Source organism: Stegostoma tigrinum, chromosome 12 (genome assembly GCF_030684315.1).
Source record: "Stegostoma tigrinum isolate sSteTig4 chromosome 12, sSteTig4.hap1, whole genome shotgun sequence".
Classification (NCBI taxonomy): domain Eukaryota; kingdom Metazoa; phylum Chordata; class Chondrichthyes; order Orectolobiformes; family Stegostomatidae; genus Stegostoma; species Stegostoma tigrinum.
This window is the reverse complement of record NC_081365.1, coordinates 64,409,209-64,430,469: the sequence shown is the minus strand read 5'-3', so window position 1 is coordinate 64,430,469 and position 21,261 is coordinate 64,409,209. Positions and strand designations below refer to the sequence as shown.

The window sequence follows — 21,261 nt, the reverse complement described above, 5'->3', positions numbered from 1 at the left end:
AAGACAAGCAGAAATTTTCAGTGGATTGTGAACTGGCAGAAGGTAATTGAGACCCTGAAAGCAGTGTTAACCACTGCCCCAGTGTTGGGCACATCTAATTACGCAAAGCCATTCAAAGTGGCTATCGATGCAAGTGTGTGGATATTGGTACTCCACTTTTGCAAGAAGACAATGAGAAGACGGAAAGACCTATTGGGTATTTTTCCAGAAAATTGAATAGTCTCAACAGAAACAGTCTAAAATTGAGAAGTAAAGCTTGAGTTTAGTGTTGCCGTTTCAACATTTACATCACCTTAAAGATTTTGGAAAAAAAAGTAAAGATAAAAATACCAGACTGTTTCGATGGAGCTTATTATTGCAGGCGTATAATTTGAAAATTAGACATGTGGCAGGATAAGAGCAAGTAATTCCCTATGGGTTGTTGCAACTTTGATGAAGGAAGATGGAGGTATTCAGTGGCGGGAAAAAATGACTAACATGGACTATAGTAGTGAATGTTTGTATGTGTAGAGTCAATGTCATGTATATTTATTAAAGTTTGCTAACAGAATAAGGCAAAAGGTTTTTAAAAACGAAGCCATCTTTGTATATTGATGGTTTTGTTTTCAGGGGGGAGGCATATTTTTCCCTGGTTATTTTTATATTTTTGAAAAGAAAGGTCAAGACAGAGGTAAAGAGCAGTCTGCTCAAATCCAATAAAGTAAACAGCTTGTGAAGCTTTGGGTTTTTTTTAAAGTTGGAACAACAGAAGCAGCCTGAAGAGGTGCAATCAAACTCCCACAGGACTAGGATTTTTAGTTTCAGCTTTCTGTAGTGCTGGAGTCTTGAAGGTGAATGTGAAGGCTCTTATTCCTCTCTCTTTTACAGCTAAAAGCTGGTGTTCTCTTCCTGCTGCTCGAATTCCATGTAAAACAATCTATTTTACTGAATTTGCCTTTGCCAAGGGTGTGTTTGTGGGATGAGCAATCATCAATATATACATTATTTTGTTAAGTATTTCAATAGAGTTACAGTTAAGCCAATGGTCTGCCTTTCTTTTTATTTTGTCTTTATTTCAACTGCTAAGTAAAACTAAAATGTGATTTTCATAAAGACATTTGACCAATCAAGTTCCATCTTGATTGCAATGCCTTACACCTACAGTTAGAATAAGAAAAAGTAAGGATCTCGGCTATCTTCTTCAAACATATTTATGGAGTTTGGTCAGGTCTGTAACAATATTTTTTCTTCCTTTAACTCTAGCAGAAAATGCTTTTGGATTCTTACATGAAACTTTTGCTTGCTTTGCTGCTCCATTCAGCAAGTGAGCGCAACTAGTCTGCTCTTAATTAAAGCTCAGGAGAGTATCACTTTACTTACAGCCTATGGTTTGTACAGCTGTGAAAACGTTGAGAATTGGCACTGAACCCTTGAAATAAAGGTTAACACAGCCAATTACATACACTAGCCATGCACAGGAACAGGATATTGGTATTTTCGGCCATTGCCATCTAAAACATTCATTCACATCAGGAGTGTGAAATAAGTTGATCTTAAATAAAGAAAATCAGCATGGTAGACATAAACTCACTACATCTGTGTAACAGCAAGTGACAAACTGCGATGGGATGGCAGTTTTTCCCTCATTTCTATTACTTAATGTATTCAGATCCCAGCACAAAAGGCCGAGGAGTTTAAAGCAAAATGAACAATGCATAATAGCATTTAGATTATCACTCCACAACTTCCTACACTATTTCAGTATTCAGTGTTTTCCTAAATCAGCCCCTCCTCACAAGGCAGGCCATAGTTCCACAATGAAATGGGGAACCCTTCCTGATTGTGTCGAATCAGGCACGTATTTAAAGCTTTCTTTTCATAGCAAATAATATTTAATTTATGAAAAAAAATCTAGTTGGTGTTATGTAGTGTAACTATTAAATTGTTCAGTATGAGTTTAAAAATAATTTTCAGTGATTTTAAATCAGATGGAGAAGAGGCTGGACGCTGCTGTTAGGGAAAGCCTATTTTTAAATAGATTGCAAATATATTTTCAGCTGTATCATTAAGTCTGTGTAAGATCAACACCCTTGATGAAAAAGAACAGAAGTAACCACCTTCTTTATCACTACCTGACTGTGCTGGTTTATAGAAGATTAATGTTTATGGTTATGCAATGTATTTTAGTGAAAGTGTAAAGCCAGACCTACCAGAGAAATCCCAAGTGTTCTTTGGGTGCAATTTCCTTCCCTGCTCAAACTAAACACCAAGTTATTTGTTCAGCATTTTTTCCAATCATTTAGTGCAAATACACACAGAATTTTATGCAATATAGTTCAGACAATCCTAGTTTTGTTACTTCTTTGTCAATCTAAAAATAACATCTATGGAGGTGAACAGAAACTTATTAACATTAGATAATGTATGATTTTGTAGAACAGGAAAGAAAAACTGCTCCAGAGACTCTCAACCTTTCAATGAATAGAAAGGTTTTAATCAATCTGTCACTTCCAGTTTGACACAAAACTTTCTGATTTGAATGAGCAAATCTGTGTAACTTGAAGCAAATAAAAATCAAGTTCCTTATTTCTTGTTTCGGTTTCACTGTCAACAATATTCTTCTTACCTGTTGCTTTCGGTCTTCCCACTGACAGCAAGTTCTGCAAAAGCTAACAGACTTATCCACGCACTCTGCAGCATCTTTCTTTAAGGTCTTTATAAAAATACTCCACTGAAAAAGCACAGTCCAAATGCTTCCAGCTAGAAATTCTTCAGCTTCTTTCTCTCTCTCTCACACACACACACACACACACACACTTTCTCTCACACACTCAGTGCTACTGGCGGTGACACTACTTACTGAACGAATCCCATCCCCCCCCAAACTGATCCCTGGTAGTACTGTAAATGATACAGTCTGACAAGTGTCAGAAAAGCACTTGATGACGCTACTGCTTTCAGGATTGCCTGCTGTTCTTGGGGTGGGGTGCTGAAGTGCTGGTCGTGGGGGAGGGAATACTTGAGTGTTATGAATTCCTGAGTTGGGTTCAGTAAAATGAATTGCTGTGGGGCAGGTGGGTCAGAACCAAAGGGCTCCATGCTCTGCCTCCCAGGCACAATAATGCATTGATTGATACAGCGCTCTCTGCTGCCTGGTCAGATGGAAATCCCATTTAAAATCTTCTCTGTTACAGCGTCTTAAATTGGGAACATTTTACTACTAATGTTCAAAGGAGTGCAGGGCTGTCATTTCTCATGACTTTTCATATGAGAGCACCGTGTAAGCTTTGTTTTAGAAGAACTCATGTAGAGTGTAGAAACAAAGAACATTAACTTACCCAGATAAGTAACTGATTGACAATTTGTTTGACAAAATGATTGATTGTTTTTCTGCACATTTAGATTTTCAGTTTGTGTCTCCTTTTTGGCTTTTTCTTAAATTTGTGTACTGTAAACATCTTTTCTTAATATAGTGAAACTATTACTGTGTATTCTTGAAACTTTGTTTTATTTATTTAATCCCATTTAACCCCTTCCCCTCCCACCCCCTGAGCCTTACACCCCTCACATATTCATCACCTTTGTTCTTGTTTTGAAGGCAGTGTTTAAAGCCTGTGGTTCAGCTTTCATAGGCATCAGCAATACCTTCTATCATCTCATCTTCACATTGTGAACTTAGACAGCAATTTCACTGGCAATCTAAAGAAGGGTCACTGGACCCCAAATGTTAACTCTGTATCTTTTCCACATTGGCTGCCAGACCTGCTGAGTTTTTCCAGCAAATTATGTTTTTGTTTTAGTCTTCCATCATCTGCAGTTTTTTTTTGTTTTAATCAACTTACTATTTTACCAAACTTGTCCTTATGGTTAAACAGAAGCTCATGAATTAAAATCAGGGTAAATTCTCTCTAATGATACTGTGCTTGATTGTATGTCTCGGTTATTGGCACGTGAGTGAGCACTTGGTAAAGAATGGCCATGGGAAGGATGATACATGCCACAAATTTGTAGGCACCTGGCTTCATCATCTTGCTGCAAAAGTCATCCATGTAGGAAACTGGGTGCAAGCATCGTGGGCATGCTTCTTTGGCACCAGACATGTGTCCTATATTTATTATCATTGACAACAGACATATACCAGCCTCTGTGAGCCTCTGTGAGCCTTATGGTACATCTCCGATCCACTTACAGGACATTTCTGCACTTCAATGCTGCATTTCAGGCTGCGGCCGGCAACTGTGATTGTACACTCAGGGACACACACTCAGCTCTAGGTTGGGGTCTTTTTCTTTGCTCTCATATTGCTCACTCACTCTAATCCTACCTGGATACTCACAGCTCGCCACCTTCCAACTCCCTGCCTTGCCTTGTAGCACTTTGACCCCTTAGCCAGGGATTCCAGCTCATATTGCTGCTGTCTTGCCACCTGTTTAGTGCAGGATGCTTATCATGGACAATTTAGAGGGAAAGACTTCACTTGGGAATTATGAAAGATGAAAGTGGGTCACAAACCACTTATTACTGATGCAAGAGTGGACTTGTCCTGAGCCAGTGAGTAGGCAGGGCAGAGGACATGCACAGTTAAAGCTATCTGAGGTCAGGATAAGTGAGGGTAACTGGTGAGATGGGGTTGGAAATAAGATGCAATCAGGGGCAGGAATGGAAACTAATGCAATGAGTTTGTTGAGATTCAATGAGAAGCTCGATTGCCATGTGTAGACCCTTGTCCACATCTGTGTGCAGTTTAGAGGTAACATCGCTCACTAACTATCTACCCTCCCCACCATAGTGTTACTCACAGCCAGTTATTACCACAAGATGTTCCCAGAATGACATACCACTCATCAGATATCTGCCATCCCTTGAGACTGTGCCACCTTTAAAAGGCAAGTGTGCACTCAAGCAAATACTGTTAGTTCAGAATGTCCCTGCACCCTATCTTGCAAGCGTGCCAAACATGGCAGATGGAGTGATACTGTTTTCAATATCACTTTATAGACAAGGACCTGGAGGTCCTCCTGGATAGGGTAGTGCAGATAGGTCTCTTAATCTGCAACAGGCGCAGCACTGCCAAAACTATTGGTGTGGGCCGGGATGTGTCCCTTTCAAGGGACATGCTAGGCCAGACCATACCAGACCAGTCCCAGGTCAGTGCCATCAGGTCAGTACAATTTTACCCACCTGGAAGAATGCCCAGTGCTGCAGGAAGAATGCCCAGTGCTGCAGGAAGAATGTCAATGATTTTCACCATTCCACCTCTGTAAGTGCCACCATCATCTTGCCAGTACCTCACACCCAGTCTATTTCTGCTACTGCACCCACTTCCTATCAAGACTCATACTCTATTACCCTCACCATTGCCTGCTACAATTTCCCTCACTCACTGTCACCCACTCCAAAGCTCTACACCACTAACGCTGTATGTCATCTACACAGCCTACTCACTCACATGTGACACCTCCCTGCCTTAACCAATTGGAACCTCTCTGCCATTCACGTTCATCTCCCTTCATATCTACCTCTGTCTCTGTGTAAGAAAGCAGCTCCAATAGGGCAGAAAATGTCCAGGTCGATGGTGAGCTGCCTGATGTTCAGCTCCATTGTCCTTATGAGTTTCCTGACTCTGAACACTCTGTGTGGCTTACTGACTGCGTTCACACCCCTAGACCGGTATCAGTGTTTGCCCTGGCCTATTGTGATTGAAGGCTATCTTCATTGAGTGCCAACCATGACAAACCTCCTGCCTTTGCGCCTGTGCTAAACAGCATAACAAGACAGTGTAATATGAGCCTGATATCTCTGCATGAAGGGGCAAAGTGTATAAAAGCAAGGCAAGATAATGTAAGGTAGGGTACTGTGAGCATCCAGTTAGGCTCAAGGCCCCTTGTCTCCCTGTCTATTGTTTAGAAATCGTTAAGAGCTTTGAGGATCAGACAGAGCTGCCCAGTTAGGAGACTGCCCCACGATGGGGTGGGATCCTTTTTCAGAAGTTATTTCATCCAGGGGTGTCCAAGATTGGTATTGAATGAATTATGCAGCAAGAGGAAAGGCTGGAGATGTAGCTTGGTCTAGTCCATGAGATGGATACATGTCCCTGAGTGCAGAGTGTCCTTGCTGCAGCATTAATTTGATAGTTGCCAGTGCAGCCTGAGGTATATTATTCAAGTGCAGAAGCATCATGTAGTTGAAATGGAGATGCACCATGAGGGTTGTTAGAGGCTGGCATGTATCAGACGTCAATCTGAGAATGTGAGGTGCATATGGCCATTGCTCATGGAGCTAGGTCTGAGATTTTGGTGCCCAGTGTCCAATACATATCTCCTTTTGGAGCAAGTGGAGAACTGAAGCCACAAGGTACTCAGGTTTTAGTGCCAAGTTTTATTGATGTCCAACTTGTCTGGGATGCTTGATAAGATGGGAAGCTGAATATTAATGAGGCAAGTTAATAAGGGATTTAACAAGCGATAATCCCCCTTAATTGGCAACTCACTGTTGTCAAGAGAGATTCTCTCACATTGTTCATCAAAGTATAAAATCTGGAGTGAATTATACTTAATACTGAGACAGGCCTTGCTGTACATTGTGTTCGAATCTCATCATAGCCCATATTGCCCAGACCCCTGTAGGGCTCCCCCTGCTGTCTTCATTCTGTGATAGTCCAGTGCGCCAGCTATATTTGAGCCATCGCAGGAAGCCAGAGGGTATCTGCTGAGTGACAAAGCTTAAGTGCTGTTAGCATATGTGTCATAAATGCAGAGGCCCTCTGTGGATACAGGGCACCTCTCCAATTTTCCACTTTCTTGACCAAGGTTTCTAGGTCAGTGTTGGAAATGTTAGAGCCCACCCTCGCTTTGTAGTGTCAGGGCAGATTCACCTTCTGCATGACTCCCAGCATTTGCTCCGGCCACTATGCTCCTCTGCTTTAAAAGGTGCAGACTAGCCCTAAGAAGTGCAGGCTTTCGTTTTAACTGATGCTGGCAAATAACAATGTTGGCGCCCCATTCAGATGTTTGCAGCCAATGAGCAACAGGGTTGATTACATATCACAATCCCCGTGCCTGTTTTCTGGCTATTATCAAGCTTTGGACTTTTCAATAGTTTCACATGTCACCATGGTCATTGAGGAAAGTAAAATGTTACAGCTGGTCATTATTAAATCTATAAAACATTTTTCTCCTATAAATTGTGGGACCTTACCCTTACTGTTGTTATATATAGTTGTTTTATTGTGGAAAATTATTGCTGCACCGGAATTATTTTATCTTTAACTCCTCATAATCTTTGGCCACACAGAATTGTTTAAAATGAATGTTGTATGATTTTCCCAGACGTACTTTGTCACACTGGAGCAACAATGAGTCTCCAGAGCATAGCCTTTGTTTTATTGTAAAATGCAGATTTATTGCTGGATGTCAGGAGTTGAGGTACTTTCATAATTAAAATTTGGTGATAGTTGGTATTGGCATACAGAGCACTAAACTCAATGATTGTAATCCATAGAAGACTGATGTGAATACCTGTAGATAGAATTCCAGAAAAGGACTCAATCTTTCCTGGTAATAAAATTTCAGATGTACTGTGTGGTTTGGATGAATTTTGCAGCAGTTTTAACAGTGCGTCTTTGGCAATAAATGTGCACATGTGAGAATACCCAGCTGTTCCCATTAACTCCTGGCATTATCATTAAAGGCAAAGGAAGATTTTGAAAGAGAGTCTGTTAAAGATTGGAAATCTGTGCTGTTTTGAATGAGAAAACCCTCAATAGAGATTATCCATTGAGGCCCCATTCTCAGCAACCCCTTATACACCAGGATCTGAGGCCAACTGCCTCTTTTGTAGTGTTTTTGATTTGCTGTTCACTTAAAATAAGTTAACGTTACTGTTTGGAATTTTTGGGATCAATATCTTTCAAGCACAATTTAACCTCTGTGGCCAATTGTCCATCTGTTCTTCCTGTAATCAGGAAGGTTAGGAGAAGCAGAATGGGATGAATGGCCTCTTTTTTTCTATGATTCAGTAATCTGCACTCTCATCTACTAAGGCTCCATGCTGGGAGCTTCACAAGGTTTAACTTGACGTAGCCTGATACTTCTTTACAGACATTTGTTCCTGGTTGGTATTGTGATTCTTTCAAGTGTTTTCTGTATGGATGGGAACACATGATTTTCAACAGGAACTGAGTCAGTGAATAACTTTGCCTCTCCAATTTCTTTTAAATTGCATTTTACAAAAATGTTTGTGGTCAAGGAGAAGCTACAGGAGGTGATGCTCCTCTGTTTGCTGGAAAGAAGATTTTTAACATACAAGCTAGACTGTTTGATGTCAAGCGTTCAGGGGTCAAGGACTAACTCAGAGCTGCCTCTTGTCTCCCTGTCTATTGTTTAGAAATTTTAAGAACTTTGAAGGCCAGGCAGAGCTGCCCGGATGGGAGACTGACCCACAATCGGGTGGGATCCTGTTTTTGAAGGCATTACATGCAGGGTGTCCAATGTTGGTCTTGAATGGCCATTCCATGTTCAGAGTCTGTCCAAAACAAAATAAGTACTGATTCTTCTCTGAGTGTGAGTTCCTCTTCACTGCCTAAGAGATGGAGATCAATGGGGGCAATGTAAAAGGCATTGCGAGTTTGGACAACATTGTAAAATGGGCAATGTTGCTTTAGCTACTCACTATACATTTCTCTCAATTTTTGTTTGGAAGATGCTACAAAGCATAGTGTACTTCACAATGCAACATCAAAAAGTAAGATACCCTGGTAAAACTCATCACTTCAATGTTTTATGAAACTGGATACAAAAAAGATGAATTTTTATGAAAGAACACTGCAAAACATAATTCAATTTGCTCTACATAGTATTTATCATTGCACTAATTAGTGACCTTTGCCTTAGCTGAGCTTTCAGATCTCCTTTCATTCTGTCACAAAAAGAAACATAAAGAGAAACAATACTTAATTTCTCAGAACATGCGCTGCAGAGCTAATGTTTCTGTCTGGGAGTCAGTTTCGTATATTAGAAACCTTATCCCCATAATTCAGTCAAAGGAACTTAATTATTCTTTTAATGTACAACTGAAATAACAGCAGTAAATACACAATAGGCTTACACTTGGCGCTACTTATTCAGGATACTCCCCTGTGTATAGTGAGAATGCACTGCAATATTTTTGACAGATGAAGTGACTGTGAGAAAAGTTTGGGAGCTAGTAGTCTCAACCATCAGTTCCCATCATGACAACACTTCTTCCATTGGAATATAAAACAAGGTAGACAAACCGGGAGTTGGAAGCACACAGCAGGCCAGGCAGCATCTGGAGGAAAGGAGCAGTCAACGTTTTGGGTATTACCCTTCTTCAGAACTGAATATAGGGGTAGGGGGAACTGCAGATAAAGGGGTGGGGGTGGGGAAGGGTGGAGGTGAAATGATGGTGATAGGTGGACACTGGTAATGGATATGATCTGGTTGGTCAATGGAAAGGATGTATCCTGTTGGTGGCTGGAAGGGAGAGTCAAAAAGTAGAATGGAAGAGAGGGCGTGATGTTGGAAGGGAAGTTGGGGGATGGGTGGGAAGCGTATTTGAAAGTGGAGAACTCAACATTAAGTCCTCCAGGCTATACGGGGCCCAGATGGAAGGTAAGGCGTTGTTCTTCAAATTTGTGTTCTGAGTCGCTGCAACACTGGAGGAGACTGAGGATGGACATGTTGAAGGGGGAGTGAGGCGGGTGGGGGAGGTGGGGGTGGGTTGAAATGCGCAGTGCCTGGGAGGTTAGGTTGGGTGTTGTGGGCCAGGCGGAGATGCTTGGTGAAACAGTCACCTAGTCTACGTTTGGTCTCACCGACATAGAGAAGATCACATCAGGAGCACCAGATACAATATACTAGGTTGGAGAAGATGCAGGTGAAGCTCTGTCTCACTTGGAAGGGCTGTTTAGGGCTCTGAATGGAGGTGAGAGACGTGGTGTGTGGGCAGGTGTTGTACTAAATAATACACAAAACATTGATTGCTCCTTTCCTCCAGATGTGTGCCTGGCCTGCTGAGTTCTTCCAGTCCCTTGTTTGTCTGCCTTGGATTCCAGCATCTGCAGGGTCTTTTTTCTCTAGACAACATTTGCAACATAAAACAAGGTGTGGGGAGGTTTATTTTAGCATCTGTTAACGGATCATTTGTGGCTCATCTTTGGCTATTTTAGGGCTTCCTACGTCAATGGAGAGCAACAGTATCTGTTATCTGATGGTTGCAGTTTGTGAACCTGTATTCTTCCTTAATTTTAATAAACAGCTGAGCAGTCTCCCAGCTGATAAGTACTTAGATCAAATTCAAAGACAAAGATAGGGTCAGTTTTAAACCTGAGTGAGTTTCAGGCAGTCAAGTGGCAGGGAAAGTGCAAAATATGCTGACAGTTACAAAGAGATCTTGATCAATTGGGTCAATGGACTGAGGAGTGGCCGATAGAGTTTAATTTGGATAAATGCGAGGTATTGCATTTTGGTAAAACAAACTAGGACTGGACTGATATAATTAATGGTCGGGCTTTGGAAGAGTTTTAGAACAGAAAGACCAAAAGGTTCAGGTGCATAACTCTTTGAAATTTGTGCCGCATATAGACAGGGTGGTTAAGAAGGAGTTTAGCACACTTAGGTTCATTGCTTTGACCTGTTAGTATAGGAGTTGGGATGTCATGTTGAGGTTGTACAGAACGTTGGTGAAGCCTCTTCTGGAGTGCTGTGTCCAGTTCTGGCCACCCTGTTATGGGAAGGATATTATTAAACTGGAGAGGGTTCAGAAAGCATTTACCAGGTTGTTGCCAGAAATACAAGGTTTGAGGTATAAAGGCAGACCAGATTGGTTAGGAAGTTTTTCACTAGAGTGTAGGAGCTTGAGGGGTGACTTTAAAGAAGTTTATAAAATCATGGGGTGGGGGGGTGGGGGGGCGCGTAGGTATGGTGAATTGCCAAGGTCTTTTCCCCAGGCTTGGAAAGTTTAAAAATAGAAGGCATCTTTTGAAGGTGAGAGGAGAAATATTTAAAAACAACATGAAGGACAATTTTTTTACACAGAGTCGTTTGTATATGGAGTGAACTGCCAGAGGAAGTGGTGGATGTGGGTACAGTTATAACATTTAAAAGACGTTTGGATAAGTACGTGAATAGGAAAGGTTTGGAGGAATATGGGTCAAACAGAGGCAAGTGGGGTTAGTTTGCTTTGGGGCCTGGGTGGTGTGGACTTGTGTACTGAAGGGTCTTATTCCATGCTGAAGACTCGAATTGACCCGTGAATATTATAATTACTGGACCTCATCAAAATACTGCCAGTTCATTTCAGACAAGTATAATGTAGGCTGATTTCTGGTAGGGAAATACTGAGTCGCCATCTTGCAAGTAAGTAAGGGGACATGGCTTTTGGGAATAGTTTAATTTTCATGAACCCACAAAGGAAAGCCTTAAAACTGGAAGAACTGCGGAGGCTGGAAATCTGAAATAATAAAAGAAATTGCTGGATAATCTCTGCAGAGATGAGAGTAGACAGATGAGAATCTGAATTTATTTGGCTGATTTCTTTATTTGAAACATAAACAAGCTGACCCTGTGTAGAGCATTTTCTGAGCTGGGAGCACCGCAACCAAAGGTTGAATAGTTGAGGTGCAATAGCGGCAGGGAGCCTTGTGTGCTGGAAACACACATGATAAATTGACTTTCTGAATTAATGGCTGGAAAATTTTCTGCAGCTTTCACTCAAATATCCAAATGCATAGTCAGCAAAGAAGATTTCCTGCCAGAAACACTAGTCACAAAGTTGCCCTAGTTATTTTAGTTGTAAAAGTATATATACGTTTTCCAATGCATTAGGCGTGCCTCTGCAGAGGCATTTGTAGAGAAATGTGAAAATTGAGTCCCGACAGGGCCCAGAGACACCAATGAGATGATCCATTCCATTTTACACATTGATGAGCTGCTGCTGGGATTTGCCTGGAATGGCTGCCCCAGTCAGAGGACTGGCAGCTCGGTAGCACCATTAAATATGGTGGCTGTTGCCAAGGCATGCAGGCATCCTGGAAGTCTAGGCCAGAAGGCATTTCAATTCAATAGATTTCAACTGATGAGGGGAAGGTCCCTTTAGCATCAGCCGGCAGCTTTCCAATCTCATTGGGTGTTGGTCAACTTTTGACAAAATTTTGATTGCCCTGACAGATGGCCATTTGTTCCAGAGATAATGGGAACTGCAGATGCTGGAGAATCCAAGATAATGAAGTGTGAAGCTGGATGAACACAGCAGGCCAAGCTGCATCTTTTTTTGTGCTCCTGAGATGCTGCTTGGCCTGCTGTGTTCATCCAGCTTCACACTTTATTATCTTAGATGGCCATTTGTTGTCTGTTTCCAATTAAATTTTTCTTCTCACCTCCTTGTTGTGGAAGACCAGTCTGAAATTATATCCACTGTCGGTCAAATTCCCCAATGACACACGCATGTTGGGAAATCATTTTGAGCTGGCTCCCTATAATTTTGCCAGTGTCACCTACCCATGATCCAAATGGGTCTAGTAAAGACTGGTGATCTATCTTGAGTCTCTTGGTCTAAATAAATACCTATTCCAGGCAGTGCGTGTCCCAACTCAGCCACTGAGGAAGTCCCAAGTACATGATTAATTACAAAACATGAATAAAAATCTCTTTCATTAGTATAACTGATAGAACTAATCAATGCTTTCAGGTAATGGTTGTTGAACACCATTCCACTGAACACTCCAAATTGTCTTCTGGCCTTTACTATGGATCTGAGACACTTTCCATAACAGCAATGAGATTTTAGGAAAGGAAGTGAAATAATTTCTTTCAGATGCTGTTTTTAACAGTTTAAAACCATTTCTAAAATGGAAATTAACATTGATTAATGCTTTACAGGTTAGACATATACAGGCTATTGAACACAGCAACATCATAATTCAATTGATTAAGACACTGAGAGATAATGTCCGATTGAAAAAAGACAGTAATGAGGAAATGAAAGCAGAGACATAGGGTGGAATTTTCCCAGCCACTGACTAATGTGGGCAGTGACAGGCCAGTTGGGGAATTATGTCGAGATCAGAAAAATAAGAGTCACAATGTCGAGAAAACAAAAGGTCCAATTTTCCACCTGAGGTTTTAAATGGTGGAATGAGAATCCCACTAGCTACCAGCAAGATACCTATTTACATAAAATATCTCATTGTTCTCACATCATTTATTATGAAGGTTGCCCACCTCCCAGACAACAGAGAAAAACTGGACACGACAATTTCTGATGTTGAAGACAGAGTGAGTACCTTGTGGCCGCAACTTACCAGCTCCTTCTTTGAATATCCATGTTGGCCAACAGTTTCCATCCTCTCACAGCACACTCCATGGACAGCAAACACCAGCATCCTTTGTCCACAGAGATTGGCATCGGATATGCGCCAGCCTGATCACATCATCATGGTACATCTCCAACTCACTTAGATAACGAATCTGATTCTGGAACGAGGCTCCACTTGAAGAGTGCTGGGACCAGTGTTCTGGCAAAAAGGGTAAATAGGGTGGTCAATAGGATGTTGAATTAGTCAGTCGGGAGAAGGGAGGAATGAGCACACAGGGAGGATAGCAATTAATGTAAGGCAAAGCAGCAGGTTAGCAGCTGACGAGGAAGCTTCAACTCCATTGAACATTAGGAAAAAAGTTAAAGGGAAGGGGAAGTCAAGAGCTGTTAGTAATGGAGGTGGCAGGACTCAAAAAGAAGGCGCAAAAACTGGCATCAGGGCACTTTATCTGAATGCTCGGAGCATACGGAATAAGGTGGATGAGTTGACAGCACAAATCATGGCAAATGGGTATGATTTTAGTGGCCATTACAGAGACATGGTTACAAGGATGGTCATGACTGTGAGTTAAATATCCAGGAGTATCAACCTGTTCGGAAGGACAGATAGGAAGGTAAGGGAGGTGGTGTTGCTCTGTTTTTTAAGGATGATATCAGGGCGGTAGTGATAGATGGTATAGGTTCTACTGAACAAAAGGTTGAATCCATTTGGGTGGAAATTAGGAATAGGAGGGAGAAGAAGTCACTGATAGGTGTGGTCTATAGGCCACCAAATAATGACATCATGGTGGGGCGGGCAATAAACATAGAAATAGCTAATGTGTGTAAAAATGGTACAGCAATTATCATGGGGTATTTTATTCTATATATCGTTTGGACAAACCAGGTCGGTCATGGCAGCCTTGAGGAGGTGTTCACAGAATGCATCCATGATAATTTCCTTTAACAATATGCAATGGAACCTACGAGGGAGCAAGCTATCCTAGAACTAGTCCTGTGTAATGAGACAGGAATAATTAATGATCTCACAGTTAGGGATCCTCTCAGAAGGAGCGATCACAGTATAGTCAAATTTAAAATACAGATGGAGCATGAGAAGGTTAAATCCAGTATCTATATCCTGTGCTTAAACAAAGGAGACTATGAAGGAATGATGGAGGAGTTTGCTAAGGTAGAATGGGAGCAAAAACTTTATTGTGGGTCAATTGAGGAACAGTGGAGGTCTTTCAAAATGATTTTTCACAGTGCTCAGCAGAAGTATATTCCAGTGATAAGGAAGAACAGTAGGAAAAGAGAGAGCCAGCCATGGATGTCCAAGGAAATAAAGGAAAGTATCAGATCGAGAAAAAACACATACTAAAAAGCAAAGAGTAGTGAGAAACTGGTAGACTGGGAAATCTTTAAAGGCCAACAGAAAGCCACAAAAAAAGTTATAAAGAAAAGTAGGATAGATTGTGAGAGTAAACTCGCTCAGAATTTAAAAGCAGGCAGCCAAAGTTTCTAAAAGAATGTAAATTGTAAAAGAATGGCGAAGGTAAACATTGGTCATTTAGAGGATGAGAAGGCCAATTTAATAACAGGGAATGAGGAAATAGCTGAGGCATTAAGCAGTTATTTTGTGTCGGTCTTCACAGTGGAAGACACAAATAACATGCCAAAAACTGACAGTAAGAAGATTATAGCAGGTGACAACCTAAAAACTATCATTATCACTAAACAGACAGTGCTGAGCAAGCTAATGGGGCTAAAGGTAGACAAATCTCCTGACCCTGATGAAATGCATCCCAGGATACTAAAAGTGGTGATGGGTGAAAAAGCAAATGCACTAGTAAGTATTTACCAAAATTCATTGGGCTCTGGGGTGGTTCCCGCAAATTGGAAAACAGCCACTGTGATGCCACTGTTTAAAAAAGGAAGTAGTCAAAAAACAGGTAACTATAGGCCAGTTAGAGTAACTTCAGTAGTGAGGAAAATGCTTGAATCTATCGTTCAGTAAGAAATAGCAAGACATCTAGATATAAATTGTCCCACTGGGAACACCCAGCATGGGTTCATAAAGGGTGGGGTAGATCATGTTTAACTAATTTGATGGAATTCTTTGAGGGCATTACTTGCATGGTGGGCAATGGGGAACCTGTGGATGTAGTGTATCTGGATTTCCAGAAGACATTTGACAAGGTGCCACACCAAAAGATGTTACATAAGATAAAGTTGCATGGTATTACAGAAAATGTATTGACATGGATAGAGGATTGGTTGACTAGTAGAAGGCAAAGAGTAGGGGTAAATGGGTGTCTCTCTGGTTGGTGGTCAGTGGCTAGTGGTGTGCCTCAGGGATCAGTGTTGGGACCGCAGTTGTTTACAATTTACATAGATGATTTGGAGTTGGGGACTAAGTGTGGTGTGTCAAAATTTGCAGATGACACTAAGATGAGTGGTAGAGCAAAGTGTGCAGAAGATACTGAAAGTCTGCGGAGGGGTATAGATAGTCTAAGTGAGTGGGCAAAGGTCTGGCAGATGGAGTACGATGTTGATAAGTGCGAGGTCATCCATTTTGGTAGGAATAACAGCAAAATGGACTATGTTTTAAATGGTAAAAAATTGCAGCACGCTGCTGTGCAGAGGGACTTAGGTGTCTTTGTGCATGAATCGCTAAAAGTAGAATTGCAGATGCAGCAGGTAATTGAAGAGGCAAAGGGAATTTTGTCTGCCATTGCCAGAGGGATGGACTTTAAAAACAGGAGGGAGGCTATGCTGCAGCTGTACAGGGTCCTGGTGAGGCCACACCTGGAGTACTGTGTGCAATTTTGGTCTCCTTACTTGAGAAGAGATATACTAGCACTGGAGGGGTTGCAGAGGAGATTGACTTGGTTGATTCCAGAGTTGAGAGGGCTGGATTATGAGGACAGACTGAGTAGGCTGGGATTATACTCATTGGAATTCAGAAGAATGAGGGGAGATCTTTTAGAAACATAAAAGATTATATGGGGAATAGATAAAGTGGAGGCAGGGAGGTTGATTCCACTAGCAGGTGAAACTAGGACTAGGGGACATCGCCTCAAAATAAAGGGAAACAGATGTAGGACTGAGGTCAGGAGGAAACTCTTCACCCAAACAATTGCAAATCTGTGGATTTCCCTGTCCAGTGAAGCGGTTGAGGCTACCTCACTGAATGTTTTTACGGCAAGACTGGATAAAGTTTTGAACAGTAAAGGAATTAAGGGTTATATTGAGTGGGCGAGTAAGTGGAGCTGAGGCTTAAAAAGATCAGCCATGATCTTATTAAATGGTGGGGCAGGCTCAAGGGGCCAGATGGCCCACTCCTGCTCCTGGTTCTTATGTTCTTATGAGTCAAAACACAGAACGGAGGTAGAGTGCTTGGTGATGTGACGCAATGAAAACAATCCGTCTCTCAGTGTCAGCAAAGCTAAAGAGCTGATCATTGACTTCAGAAAGAAAGGACCCATCTGCATAATGGAACTGAGGTTGAGAGAGTGAAGAGCATCAAGTTCATCGGAGTGACAATAACCGACAACCTGTCCTGGACTTCCCACGTAGATGTGACAGTCAAAAAGGCACAACAATACCTCTTCTTCCTCAGGCTGCTCAGGAAATTTGGCATGTCCATAAGCTTCCTCTCCAAACTCTACAGATGCATCATTGAAAACACACTGTCTGGGTGTATTATGGCCTGGTATGGCATCTGCTTTGCCCAGGACTGTAAGAAACTACAGAAGGTGGCGTACACAACCCAGGCCATCACGGAAGCCAATCCTCTGTCCATGGACTCTATTTACATGGCTCACTGCTGCAGAAAGGTTGCCAACATCATCAAAGTCCCATCTCACCCTTGCAATAACCTCCCACAATCTCTTCCATCATGCAGAAGATACAGAAGTCTGAATGCACACACGAACAGGTTCAGGAGCAGCTTCTTTCTGACCATTATCAGACTGTTGAATGGACTCTAGCCTCAAATCCCAAGATTATTCCGCACATTGCTGACTTCCAGGTGATCTTTTTGAAAAATCAAAAGAAAAGGGGGTGGTGATAGTGGTGGAGGTATTTGTATGTTCCCTGCCTGGGGTCAATTCTTCAGGGTAGTTGCGAAATCATCCAGTTCAGTTTTCTATAAAAAGCACTGAATAGACAAGGGCACCAACATCTTCAAGAGAAACCTATCAATTAATTATGTTCATCTTTTTCACTCGATAATTCCATTTGACTATACCTAAGATGAGAAATTCCCATTCCCATTTGATGCTGTGCACCCTCTCTGAAGCTTCAACATCTTTCCTATAGTGAGGTGACCAGAGCCGAACACAATATTCCAGTGTGTTCTAACCAGGGCTTTATAGAGCTGCAGCATAACCTTGCAGTTCTCAAACTCAGACAATTTTTTTTTTGCTTATTCATTGTTTCTTTCAGTAAAGGCTCACTTGCTGATCTGAAAATTCACACATTTTCAGTTGGAATCTTGTGTTTTTTGGCAGTAATTGGCTATCATATATCTCTGTAAATCCACACATTACTAACTGTGCCATTCCCAACATTATTTTCCAAAGGATATGTTTAAAAGCTGCAGCAGACTGTGCACAAATGGTAGAAGCCACATATCTACAGCGAACCATGACAAGTGCCTGAAGAAAACAACGACAGCATATTGCCATGAATGGCACGGTTGTCTATTATTCATATAGAAAGATAACAGCTAGGGTAATGCAATGTCTGGGCCAGGAACTTTTCTTCTAGAATAACCTCATCAGCTTCAATTCCTACAAGAGAGCTCTAGTATATTGAGAATGGACATGATGTTGTGCCTTTACTGACACATGTGTCACCATCTTGGAATAAGGCACTAAACTGAATTTGTGATCTGCCCAGGGACCAGTAACTTTTTCTTTTAAAACAGACGAAGTAAGGCTAGTGCTAAAAGAATAAATCCGCAAGATTTCGTAATTTTGCACAAGCAAAAGTAAACTTCAATGTTCAAACATAGTCCAATCTACAATACTTGTAACATTCACAGTTATGATCTGGTAGATATTGGTAACATACTGTGATTAAATATCCCATAGCACACATCAAACAGCCAATTCAATTAAGATAAATTCCACAGAATTCCATCAGTTCTCCCAGGCATTAATGACATGGTGGCTTGTCAAATCTCACTAAATACCACAAGATATCAAAATTCTTCTCTTTTGACAATTTGACCTTGAAACTTCTTTTTATGATTTATTACATCATGTACAGCCTTAATGATCGCTTTTGTTCTGGTCAATCTCTTTTCTCTCTTGGATCTACGTATAAAAGAATCGAAATGCCTAAATCTCATGGTAGCCAGAATCCATGAAGATGCTACAATTTAGGGCTATCAGTAGGGGACTGGAGCAATCCAGGAGGCAGCCTGGTTGTGGTGCGACTGGCAGAAACTCCAGAAAAACTGCGAGTGGAAAAGAAATTTTGTTTGTCGAGTTTCTTTGGGGGCACCACCAATCTTCTGGCAAAAGTTATGGCAAGAGACAGGAGATCCTCAGCACTCTTTTTTAATAACTTTGTAAAATTTCCAAATTTATTTATCTCAGGCGCAAACCTTAGATTAGTGATGGAATTTTTGGCCTCAGCAGGAAGGTTGAGTTTAGGTCCTATCTAAGGGACTTGGGAATATAATTTAGGTTGATATCAGTGCAGCACTGGTATTGTCATGATGCCAACTTGTGGTTGAGATGTTAAACAGAAATCTCTTCCACCTTTTGGTAGACCTGAAAAGTAGCATGGTATTATGGGAAAGGAGGCATGAGTGAACTTTTAAGATACACGATGAAACCAGATTAGGTCAACATTTATTTTGGGTATGGGCACAAATGAATGGCATTGGATTGCCTGCTTGTTATATGCAGCATGTAACATTGACCACAGCAGAACTGAATACCAGCTGCTGTATATAATGAGCAGCAGACTCAATACCATCTACTTTGTGCGATTTTAGAGGTGGATAATCATCACACTATCTGACTGTTTTTGCAGTGTCATTAGTGCAAACTTGCACTCTGCTTATTGGCTTACATTTTCTACACGACAACAGTATAACAAAAGTAAAATATTTTGGGTATCCTTATGTTAAGGAAGACAAACAATTTAAATTTCCTTCTTTCTCTCTTTCTTTGCGGCTGTTTCTCATTCGCTCTCTCCCTGTCTTTCTTTATTTTTCTCAGTCTTTCCTCCTCCAAACAGCATTGTGTGTTTTAACGTTATTAATGTAAAGAGTTTAGCAGAAGGTTTGTGGATATTTAGCAATACAAGAGAAATGATCTTTCATGTGGTCTGTGTCAGATATAAAGAAACATTTCCACAATGTCAATCCACTGGAGAGGAGATGGAAAACCACTTAGAAAAATTATAGAATGTCATCTAAAGTAATCCTGTTTGCTTTCATTTTTCTGCCCTAGCACCTATTGCTGGTTCTATTGATGTGTCCATTAGCAATCGGAACTAATCTTTTACAACTTCAGTATTGTACACAAGCCTCCTTTACAAAAAGGCAGAGTCAACTTATAACCGCTACTTGACAAACGAAGCTGAAAATTGAGAATTAAAGCCATCTTCTCAATGTGGAGCATTACATCTAAATTACACGACAACAACAGTGTCAATTTATTAATGTGGGTGTTTTAACAAATCAGAGATTGAATTCCTGCAGTTAAATGCCAAGATGGACTCTGCATAAAACTTGTATAACGTCATGGCCAGGAGAATTGATACAGTTTATAAATATTTTTAAAATCTATAAATATCATACATTATAAACTGACACATTATTGATAAAATCATGAATTAAAATGTTCATGAAAACTTGATGTTTGCCCCTTTTAAATCCGTTTTTTTGCAGGAGTTGAGCTGATGGCTTACTTGTGTTTTTGCACTCCTGAAAGTCACATGTTCAAATTCCTCCGATTGTTATTCTTACTGCAGTTGCATGCAATTTTATCTCAATTTGATTGCCTCTTACATTTATCAATCAATATGTGTGTATATAAAACTGTTACGTCTCCCTCATGTCACAGTATCACATTTGAAACAATCTTAGTAACTGATTGACAAAAATGTCACATTCCTGAAATAGTAATAAATTGTAATAACCAATTAAGCAATCTATCAATTCAGCGAGTAGCAAGAATGAACCTAACAGTTAAGCAAAATCAAGAAAAATTCAAAATGAACAACCAGCAAAAAAAAAGCAAACTGTATAAAAGAGACTAATGAAATCACTATCCTTGTCATCCTTTTGATTGTATCCATTTTGATATTAAGTATATAGAAGAATGAACATTTTTAAAGATCTCACATCATTCATGTCCTCCCAGTTCAGATGTTTTTCACAGTCAAGGGGCAAACCCAGACAAACCAAATCAACCTTCTTTCAGTATAATTTTCTGACTCATGCTTCACATCACTAACAAAATTTAACTTATTTTTATTGGCAGCTATGTGAACACTTGCCTTAACTGCAGACTTTATCAAAATCCAAGCAGCAGTCTTATCAGGGACTTTCCTACTTCATAAATTTAGCAGAATTGCAAGCAGTAACAGAGATAGTTGTTTGTAAAGACAGTGGGCATGCCAGTTCCATTACCGCTAACACTTATTATTAGCATTGTTAGCATCACATGGAGAGAGGTTACATTGCACTCCTCTTTGCCTCCCCCTGGTTTGACCCACAGTTTACTTTAGTTTGGAAAGGATTTACTGCGCACTTTAGACACTGTAGTCAGAAAAGAACTGATAGCATGTGTTTTCTTGAGTTTAACAAATTAAGAAAATGAAACCAATTGTACACTAACTTTCACACACATGCACACACGTACTTGAAGTTCACACACACACACACACACACACACACACACACACACACACACACACACACACACACACACACACACACAC

At 40.8% G+C, this 21,261-nt stretch overlaps 1 protein-coding gene across 2 annotated transcripts in view; it reads right to left on the bottom strand.

The window, feature by feature from the left end:
- egfl6 (EGF-like-domain, multiple 6) overlaps nucleotides 1–20,681 on the bottom strand; it is a 100,852-nt gene extending 80,171 nt beyond the window's left edge. The window contains exons 1-2 of one of the 2 annotated variants that reach the window (XM_059650372.1): nucleotides 20,663–20,681; nucleotides 13,301–13,513 (exon numbers count right to left, since the gene is read on the bottom strand). In XM_059650372.1, coding sequence (XP_059506355.1) covers nucleotides 13,301–13,404 — 104 coding nt within the window. In that variant the 5' untranslated portion in view covers nucleotides 13,405–13,513; nucleotides 20,663–20,681. Of the gene's footprint in view, nucleotides 1–2,605; nucleotides 2,948–13,300; nucleotides 13,514–20,662 lie in introns of those variants that run through there. The other variant, XM_059650373.1, reaches the window with a different exon arrangement.
- Between the last annotated feature and the right edge of the window lie 580 nt (nucleotides 20,682–21,261).